Genomic DNA, 11381 nt, shown 5'->3' with positions numbered 1-11381 from the left:
TAATATGCATGTCAATCTCTCATGGTTCAAAGTGGAGGAGAGATTGACTTCATCACTACTTGTATTGATGAGAGGTATTGACATGTTGAATGCACCGAGCTGTCTGTCTAAACTACTGGCACACAGCTCGGACACCCACACATACCCCACAAGACATGCCACCAGAGGTCTCTTCATAGTCGCCAAGTCAAGAACAGACTATGGGAGGCGCACAGTGCTACATAGAGCCATGACTACATGGATCTCTATTCCACAGTACTACATAGAGCCATGACTACATGGAGCTCTATTCCACAGTACTACATAGAGCCATGACTACATGGAACTCTATTCCACAGTACTACATAGAGCCATGACTACGTGGAACTCTATTCCACAGTACTACATAGAGCCATGACTACATGGATCTCTATTCCACAGTACTACATAGAGCCATGACTACATGGATCTCTATTCCACAGTACTACATAGAGCCATGACTACATGGATCTCTATTCCACAGTACTACATAGAGCCATGACTACATGGAACTCTATTCCACAGTACTACATAGAGCCATGACTACATGGATCTCTATTCCACAGTACTACATAGAGCCATGACTACATGGAACTATATTCCACAGTGCTACATAGAGCCATGACTACATGGAACTCTATTCCACAGTACTACATAGAGCCATGACTACATGGAACTCTATTCCACAGTACTACATAGAGCCATGACTACATGGAACTCTATTCCACAGTACTACATAGAGCCATGACTATATGGAACTCTATTCCACAGTACTACATAGAGCCATGACTACATGGAACTCTATTCCACAGTACTACATAGAGCCATGACTACATGGAACTCTATTCCACAGTACTACATAGAGCCATGACTACATGGAACTCTATTCCACAGTACTACATAGAGCCATGACTACGTGGAACTCTATTCCACAGTACTACATAGAGCCATGACTACATGGATCTCTATTCCACAGTACTACATAGAGCCATGACTACGTGGAACTCTATTCCACAGTACTACATAGAGCCATGACTACATGGAACTCTATTCCACAGTACTACATAGAGCCATGACTACGTGGAACTCTATTCCACAGTACTACATAGAGCCATGACTACATGGATCTCTATTCCACAGTACTACATAGAGCCATGACTACGTGGAACTCTATTCCACAGTACTACATAGAGCCATGACTACATGGAACTCTATTCCACAGTACTACATAGAGCCATGACTACATGGAACTCTATTCCACAGTACTACATAGAGCCATGACTACGTGGAACTCTATTCCACAGTACTACATAGAGCCATGACTACGTGGAACTCTATTCCACAGTACTACATAGAGCCATGACTACGTGGAACTCTATTCCACAGTACTACATAGAGCCATGACTACATGGAACTCTATTCCACAGTACTACATAGAGCCATGACTACGTGGAACTCTATTCCACAGTACTACATAGAGCCATGACTACATGGAACTCTATTCCACAGTACTACATAGAGCCATGACTACATGGATCTCTATTCCACAGTGCTACATAGAGCCATGACTACGTGGATCTCTATTCCACAGTACTACATAGAGCCATGACTACATGGATCTCTATTCCACAGTACTACATAGAGCCATGACTACGTGGAACTCTATTCCACAGTACTACATAGAGCCATGACTACGTGGAACTCTATTCCACAGTACTACATAGAGCCATGACTACATGGAACTCTATTCCACAGTACTACATAGAGCCATGACTACGTGGAACTCTATTCCACAGTACTACATAGAGCCATGACTACATGGAACTCTATTCCACAGTACTACATAGAGCCATGACTACATGGAACTCTATTCCACAGTACTACATAGAGCCATGACTACATGGAACTCTATTCCACAGTACTACATAGAGCCATGACTACATGGAACTCTATTCCACAGTACTACATAGAGCCATGACTACATGGAACTCTATTCCACAGTACTACATAGAGCCATGACTACATGGAACTCTATTCCACAGTACTACATAGAGCCATGACTACATGGAACTCTATTCCACAGTACTACATAGAGCCATGACTACATGGAACTCTATTCCACAGTACTACATAGAGCCATGACTACATGGAACTCTATTCCACAGTACTACATAGAGCCATGACTACATGGAACTCTATTCCACAGTACTACATAGAGCCATGACTACATGGAACTCTATTCCACAGTACTACATAGAGCCATGACTACAGGGAACTCTATTCCACAGTACTACATAGAGCCATGACTACATGGAATTCTATTCCACAGTACTACATAGAGCCATGACTACATGGAACTCTATTCCACAGTACTACATAGAGCCATGACTACATGGAACTCTAATCCACAGTACTACATAGAGCCATGACTACATGGAACTCTATTCCACAGTACTACATAGAGCCATGACTACATGGAACTCTATTCCACAGTACTACATAGAGCCATGACTACGTGGAACTCTATTCCACAGTACTACATAGAGCCATGACTACATGGAACACTATTCCACAGTACTACATAGAGCCATGACTACGTGGAACTCTATTCCACAGTACTACATAGAGCCATGACTACGTGGAACTCTATTCCACAGTACTACATAGAGCCATGACTACATGGAACTCTATTCCACAGTACTACATAGAGCCATGACTACATGGAACTCTATTCCACAGTACTACATAGAGCCATGACTACATGGAACTCTATTCCACAGTACTACATAGAGCCATGACTACATGGAACTCTATTCCACAGTACTACATAGAGCCATGACTACATGGAACTCTATTCCACAGTACTACATAGAGCCATGACTACATGGAACTCTATTCCACAGTACTACATAGAGCCATGACTACATGGAACTCTATTCCACAGTACTACATAGAGCCATGACTACATGGAACTCTATTCCACAGTACTACATAGAGCCATGACTACATGGAACTCTATTCCACAGTACTACATAGAGCCATGACTACATGGAACTCTATTCCACAGTACTACATAGAGCCATGACTACATGGAACACTATTCCACAGTACTACATAGAGCCATGACTACATGGAACTCTATTCCACAGTACTACATAGAGCCATGACTACATGGAACTCTATTCCACAGTACCACATAGAGCCATGACTACATGGAACTCTATTCCACAGTACCACATAGAGCCATGACTACATGGAACTCTATTCCACAGTACTACATAGAGCCATGACTACATGGAACTCTATTCCACAGTACCACATAGAGCCATGACTACATGGAACTCTATTCCACAGTACTACATAGAGCCATGACTACATGGAACTCTATTCCACAGTACTACATAGAGCCATGACTACATGAAACTCTATTCCACAGTACCACATAGAGCCATGACTACATGGAACTCTATTCCACAGTACTACATAGAGCCATGACTACATGGAACTCTATTCCACAGTACCACATAGAGCCATGACTACATGGAACTCTATTCCACAGTACTACATAGAGCCATGACTACATGGAACTCTATTCCACAGTACTACATAGAGCCATGACTACATGGATCTCTATTCCACAGTACTACATAGAGCCATGACTACATGGAACTCTATTTCACAGTGCTACATAGAGCCATGACTACATGGAACTCTATTCCACAGTACTACATAGAGCCATGACTACATGGAACTCTATTCCACAGTACTACATAGAGCCATGACTACATGGAACTCTATTCCACATCAAGTGCAAGCAGTAAAATCAGATCATTTTTTTAAAAGATAAAAACACACTTTATGGAACAGCGAGGACTGTGAAGAGTCATGCTATAATAAATGGTGGGGATCTATAATAAATACTAAATGTCTAGCAATGATCAACAACAAACTTGACACAGCTTGAAGAATTTGTATAAAGAATAATGGGCAAATATTGTACAATCCAGGTGTACAAAGCTCTTAGAGACTTACCCAGAAAGACTCACAGCTGTAATCACTCTGTAATCACTCTTAGAGACTTATCCAGAAAGACTCACAGCTGTAATCACTCTTAGAGACTTACCCAGAAAGACTCACAGCTGTAATCACTCTTAGAGACTTACCCAGAAAGACTCACAGCTGTAATCACTCTTAGAGACTTACCCAGAAAGACTCACAGCTGTAATCACTCTTAGAGACTTACCCAGAAAGACTCACAGCTGTAATCACTCTTAGAGACTTACCCAGAAAGACTCACAGCTGTAATCACTCTTAGAGACTTACCCAGAAAGACTCACAGCTGTAATCGCTCTTAGAGACTTACCCAGAAAGACTCACAGCTGTAATCACTCTTAGAGACTTACCCAGAAAGACTCACAGCTGTAATCACTCTTAGAGACTTACCCAGAAAGACTCACAGCTGTAATCACTCTTAGAGACTTACCCAGAAAGACTCACAGCTGTAATCACTCTTAGAGACTTACCCAGAAAGACTCACAGCTGTAATCGCTCTTAGAGACTTACCCAGAAAGACTCACAGCTGTAATCACTCTTAGAGACTTACCCAGAAAGACTCACAGCTGTAATCACTCTTAGAGACTTACCCAGAAAGACTCACAGCTGTAATCACTCTAAGAGACATACCCAGAAAGACTCACAGCTGTAATCACTCTTAGAGACTTACCCAGAAAGACTCACAGCTGTAATCACTCTTATAGACTTACCCAGAAAGACTCACAGCTGTAATCACTCTTAGACTTACCCAGAAAGACTCACAGCTGTAATCACTCTTAGAGACTTACCCAGAAAGACTCACAGCTGTAATCACTCTTAGACTTACCCAGAAAGACTCACAGCTGTAATCGCTGCCAAAGGGGATTCTAATGTATTTATTCAGCACATGATCGCCGACATAGTGCGTCTGATTGGCCACTGCCAAAGGGGATTCTAATGTATTTATTCAGCACATGATCGCCGACATAGTGCGTCTGATTGGCCACTGCCAAAGGGGATTCTAATGTATTTATTCAGGGGTGTGAAAACACAACATACCCAGTTGGACGCTTTGGCAGTGGCCAATCAGACGCACTATGTTGGCGATCATGTGCTGAATAAATACATTAGAATCCCCTTTGGCAGTGGCCAATCAGACGCACTATGTTGGCGATCATGTGCTGAATAAATACATTAGAATCCACTTTGGCAGTGGCCAATCAGACGCACTATGTCGGCGATCATGTGCTGAATAAATACATTAGAATCCCCTTTGGCAGTGGCCAATCAGACGCACTATGTCGGCGATCATGTGCTGAATAAATACATTAGAATCCCCTTTGGCAGTGATTACAGCTGTGAGTCTTTCTGGGTAAGTCTCTAAGAGTGATTACAGCTGTGAGTCTTTCTGGGTAAGTCTCTAAGAGTGATTACAGCTGTGAGTCTTTCTGGGTAAGTCTCTAAGAGTGATTACAGCTGTGAGTCTTTCTGGGTATGTCTCTAAGAGTGATTACAGCTGTGAGTCTTTCTGGGTAAGTCTAAGAGTGATTACAGCTGTGAGTCTTTCTGGGTAAGTCTCTAAGAGTGATTACAGCTGTGAGTCTTTCTGGGTAAGTCTCTAAGAGTGATTACAGCTGTGAGTCTTTCTGGGTAAGTCTATAAGAGTGATTACAGCTGTGAGTCTTTCTGGGTAAGTCTCTAAGAGTGATTACAGCTGTGAGTCTTTCTGGGTAAGTCTCTAAGAGTGATTACAGCTGTGAGTCTTTCTGGGTAAGTCTCTAAGAGTGATTACAGCTGTGAGTCTTTCTGGGTAAGTCTCTAAGAGTGATTACAGCTGTGAGTCTTTCTGGGTAAGTCTATAAGAGTGATTACAGCTGTGAGTCTTTCTGGGTAAGTCTCTAAGAGTGATTACAGCTGTGAGTCTTTCTGGGTATTATATATTTCTGTATTTCACTTTCAATAAATTAGCAATCATTTATAAAAACATGTTTTAATTTTGTCATTACGGGGTATTGTGTGTATAGTGCATTCAGAAACTATTCAGACGCCACATTTTGTTAAGTAACAGTCTTATTCTAAAATGGATTACATTTATTTTTTCCCTCATAAATCTACATACAATAACCCATAGGGCCAAAGCAAAAACAGGTTTTTAGACATTTTTGGAGACTTGAAATTGAGCTCAGGTACATCTACATCTAGTTTCTACAACTTGATTGGAGTCCACCTGTGGTAAATTCAATTGATTGGACATGATTTGGAAAGTCACACACCTGTCTATATAAGGTCCCACAGTTGACAGTGCATGTCAGAGCAAAAACCAAACCATGATGCCGAAGGAATTGTCTGTAGAGCTCCGAGACAGGATTGTGTCGAGACACAGATCTGGGGAAGGGTACCAAAAAAAATGTCTGCAGCATTGAAGGTCCCCAAGAACACAGTGGCCTCCATCATTCTTTAATAGAAGACGTTTTGTACCACCGGGACTCTTCCTAGAGCTGGCCACCCGGCCAAAATGAGCAATCGGGGGAGAAGGGTCTTGGTCTCTTGGAACTCCAGAGTTCCTCTGTGGAGAAAGGTTCACCTTAAAACAGGACAACAACCCTAAGCACACAGCCAAGACAATGCAGGAGTGGCTTCGGGACACGTCTCTCAATGTCCTTGAGTGGCCCAGCCAGAGCCTGGACTTGAACCCGATCGAACATCTCTGGAGAGACTTGAAAAATTGCTGTGCAGCGACGCTCCCCATCCAACCTGACAGAGCTTGAGAGGATCTACAGAGAAGAAAGGGAGAAACTCCCCAAATACAGGTGTGCCAAGCTTGTAGCGTCATACCCAAGAAAAAATCTATTTAATCCATTTTGATTTCAGACTGTAAGACAACAAAATGTGGAATAAGACAACAGGTGTGAATACTTTCTGAAGGCTCTGTGTAATTCCTCTTTTGTGTTGTTCAGCTGTAAGGCCCAGAGGAACCTGAACTCAGCATTTGCCATCATCATGGGACTAAACACTGCAGCTGTCAGTAGACTCAATATAACCTGGGAGGTAAGGGAGAAAGACAGAAAAGGTGTGTGGGTGTGGCTATGGGTGTGGCTGTGGCTGTGGCTGTGGGTGTGGCTGTAGGGGTGGCTGTGTGTGTGGCTGTGGGTGTGGCTGTGGGTGTGGCTGTGGGTGTGGCTGTGGGTGTGTAACTCTGTTCCCTCTGTTTACGTTCAGAAGGTTCCAGGGAAATTCAAGAAGATTTTCTCCGAACTGGAGTTGATCACAGTAAGACTCATTCTCATTGGTTTATTAAAGTAATATTCTTCTTGACAAAGCGTGGAAAATAGTTAGGAAGACTTAACAAATGAATGAACAAATGTCAAGGCTATTGGTGTAACAGCCTTTCAGTTCAAATCCACATTACCCTAACCTCTGACCTGAAATCCCTTACCTTACACTGACTCCTAACCCTAAGCCAAACCTCTGACCTGAAATCCCTTACCTTACACTGACTCCTAACCCAAACCTGACCTGAAATCCCTTACCTTACACTGACTCCTAACCCTAAGCAAAACCTCTGACCTGAAATCCCTTACCTTACACTGACTCCTAACCCAAACCTGACCTGAAATCCCTTACCTTACACTGACTCCTAACCCTAAGCCAAACCTCTGACCTGAAATCCCTTACCTTACACTGACTCCTAACCCAAACCTGACCTGAAATCCCTTACCTTACACTGACTCCTAACCCTAAGCCAAACCTCTGACCTGACTCCTAACCCTAAATTCTATGTCTCTGTCTCTATCTCTGTCTCCTCTCTCTCTCTGTGTCTCTATCTCTATCTCTGTCTCTGTCTCCTCTCTCTGTCTCCTCTCTCTCTCTCTCTCTGTCTCTGTCTCTCTCTCTGTCTCTGTCTCCTCTCTCTGTCTCTGTCTCCTCTCTCTGTCTCCTCTCTCTCTCTCTGTCTCTGTCTCTCTCTCTGTCTCTGTCTCCTCTCTCTGTCTCTGTCTCCTCTCTCTGTCTCCTCTCTCTCTGTCTCTGTCTCCTCTCTCTGTCTCCTCTCTGTCTCCTCTCTGTCTCTGTCTGTCTCTGTCTGTCTGTCTCTGTCTCTCTGTCTCCTCTCTCTGTCTCTGTCTCCTCTCTCTCTCTCTGTCTCTGTCTCCTGTCTCTCTCCTCTCTCTCTCTCTCTGTCTCTGTCTCCTCTCTCTCTCTGTCTCCTCTCTCTGTCTCTGTCTGTCTGTCTCTGTCTCTCTGTCTCCTCTCTCTCTGTCTCTGTCTCCTCTCTCTCTCTCTCTCTCTCTCTCTGTCTCTGTCTCCTCTCTCTGTCTCTGTCTCTCTCTCTCTCCAGGACCCGTCTCTGAACCATAAAGCCTACAGAGATGCCTTCAAGAAGATGAAGCCTCCTAAGATCCCTTTCATGCCCCTGCTGTTGAAAGACATCACCTTCATCCACGAGGGAAACAAAACCTTTCAGGACAACCTGGTGAACTTCCAGAAACTGGTGAGGCGTGTGCGTGTGCGTGTGCGTGTGTGTGTGTGTGTGTATCTGTCTGTGTGTTATAACCGTTACCCTGGTGACTGACTCTCTTGTATGCCCTGACCCCCTCAGCACATGATCGCCGACATAGTGCGTCTGATTCGCCACTGCCAAAGTGACCAACTGGGTATGTTGTGTGCGTGTGTTTGTTTGTTTGTTTGTGTGTTTGTGCGTCTGTGTTAATATATACTGTATATACCTGATCTGTGTGTCTGTCTCCTAGGTAACGAGGTGGTGGGCAGCGACAATCCTGAGGTCAGGGCGAGTGTTCACCACTTACACATCATCGACAATCAACAGACACTCTTTCAACTGTCACACAAACTGGAGCCACGCGCCTGAACACACACACACTCCCAGAGGAACTTTTGACCTCCACAGAACCACAGAAAATACACTTCCTGTATCAAAGGTGCCATGCGAGCCACTGTCTCTCGGCCAATCACAGTTCAACATCCTGAAATAGCCAGCCAACCACACTTCAGAAGACTGATTCAGCCAGCCAACCACAGAGCTGCACACTGAGGCGGCGTTCAGACAGAAAATGAATATCTGGCAAAACCTAAATTCAGATTGTTTTTCTGTGAGGGTCAAACGTTGACGGATGACAAAGCCTTTGAAGAGGACAGGCCGCCATCCGTTATTGTTCTGTGGTGTTCTACAGTTGTTAAGCTACTCTCCAGTTACTGAGACTGCGTGTTGTTCTGTTTCTGCTCTGAAATGAACAGTCAGTTTCACTGTATTGAGGATCCTCGGTAAGGGAAACGGTCATGTGACTGCAGATATTAATGGATGGTCTAAATGTACAGTGTGTGTGTATATATGGACAGAGTAGACATACAGTAGATGTGTACTGTGTGTGTTCAGGCCACATGGTGAGCCTCTGGATGTTACAGTGCCAAATGCCCAGATGGGAAAGAGATGCCATATTGGGCTATACACAGGCACAGCTTTTCACATGTCTCCATAGTAACAACAAAGCCTGGTCCTGCCATACCATAAAAGGTCATAACATTACACATTGTTATTAGATGTTATAACATGGTATTATAGAGAGTTATTATATTGTTGTTACACTTTTACTGACTGAAGAGATTGTTCTGTTATTTCAATGCCTGTTACACACAGATTTCACTAAGCAACGTGGCCTGGGTTCAATCCCAGTCAATGCATTTTACACTGACGTAGTCACACTGACTGATCTAGAACATTACTCTGTTAAGGCTTGGCGTAGTCACACTGACTGATCTAGAACATTACTCTGTTAAGGCTTGGCGTAGTCACACTGACTGATCTAGAACATTACCCCGTTAAGGCTTGGCGTAGTCACACTGACTGATCTAGAACATTACTCTGTTAAGGCTCGGCGTAGTCACACTGACTGATCTAGAACATTACTCTGTTAAGGCTTGGCGTAGTCACACTGACTGATCTAGAACATTACTCTGTTAAGGCTCGGCGTAGTCACACTGACTGATCTAGAACATTACTCTGTTAAGGCTTGGCGTAGTCACACTAGTACATGCACATGTATCTACAGTATTCAGGTGTTTAGGAGCAGGGCAGCACTGCTATAGGACTATTTATTGTGATAGTGACTGTATTTATGTTTCTCTAAAGGAGACAGACTGTGACGGTCCTGTGTGCCAGATGAGACGGCAGCTGTAGAAAGACAATAATAAAAGTGTAAAGCTATACAGGGTAACGGTGAGATGTGTAAAGATAGTGCATTGTGTATACAAAGGTTTGAAGTTGGAGCTGAAATGCTGGAATGTTTAAAACAGGAGACAAGGAAATGATTGTTACTGTCCTGTGTGATGTCAAAATGGGGGGAGGGGCAACAGAGGGAGAAAAAAAAGAACCAATGAAAAAGAGAGTTTTGTTGTTGTTTTCTTGCCGTGGTCATGACGATGTAAAGTTCTGTTTTAAAGAATGTTGTTGTGTTTTGCATGACGTGACGACCCCATGAGATCACAATGCAAGACCACAGATCCTATTCTATAATGCCCTACGTTTGACCAGAACCCATGTGGCCCTGGTCAGAGTAGTGTACTATATTATAGGGAATTAGGGAGCTCTGGTTAAAAGTAGTGTACTATATAAGCCAGGGAATAGTGTGCCATTTCAGATTTGCTATAAGGCTTTATTCTTCTGTAACATTGTTGACTTGTTAATATGGATAATGTTATTACTATAATGTAGGGTTTCCCAACCCTTTCCTCGGGTACTGGCAGATATTTCACATTTTAGTTTTAACCCTAAACTGCCAACCACATTCAGTTAGTCAACTAATCATCAAACCTTTAACTAATTCAATCAGGTATGCCAGTTCAGGGTTAAATATGAAACGTTTAGGGGAGGCCAGAGAAAATAGATGGGAAACGCTGCTATAATGTTATTATTATTATTATTATTATGATTATTATTATGATGTTTGAGATGTTATTATTTATCTGTTTACAAGTAGACTCCCCAATATGACATCATAAAGGATCGGGTCAGCTGCTTATAGCAACATCATCATCAACAGAATTCAATGCTGCCACTGTTGGCTCTGCAACTATTGTCTCCAAGTTGTGCCTTCCCTTGAGGAGATTTGAATTCTGTTGTTTTTGTTGTTGTTATTGTTTCTGTTTCCCCGCTGTATATGATGCCTTATTGCTGAGTGTACCTTTAGGGGAAAAGAGAAACACAGAGCAATATGCCCCTAACTGCTGAAGCCACTCGTCTTTTCTAAAGAGCGTTTTACTACATAAAAGTTTTACTTGAGATGATGAATAAATTATAGGTTTTATGTCATATTAAA

At 43.0% G+C, this 11381-nt stretch overlaps 1 protein-coding gene across 1 annotated transcript in view; it reads left to right on the top strand.

The window, feature by feature from the left end:
• Positions 1–11381, top strand: part of LOC110487912 (rap guanine nucleotide exchange factor 5) — a 90643-nt gene extending 79262 nt beyond the window's left edge. The window contains exons 21-25 of the mRNA XM_036970892.2: positions 7008–7098; positions 7270–7320; positions 8387–8539; positions 8648–8702; positions 8799–11381. Of these exons, the coding sequence (XP_036826787.2) occupies positions 7008–7098; positions 7270–7320; positions 8387–8539; positions 8648–8702; positions 8799–8917 (469 nt within the window). The 3' untranslated portion in view covers positions 8918–11381. The remainder of the gene's footprint in view (positions 1–7007; positions 7099–7269; positions 7321–8386; positions 8540–8647; positions 8703–8798) is intronic.

The sequence above is a fragment of the Oncorhynchus mykiss genome, chromosome 30 (genome assembly GCF_057628025.1).
Source record: "Oncorhynchus mykiss isolate SJ-2025 chromosome 30, ASM5762802v1, whole genome shotgun sequence".
NCBI classification, from domain to species: domain Eukaryota; kingdom Metazoa; phylum Chordata; class Actinopteri; order Salmoniformes; family Salmonidae; genus Oncorhynchus; species Oncorhynchus mykiss.
This window is presented reverse-complemented; position numbering and strand designations above follow the sequence as displayed.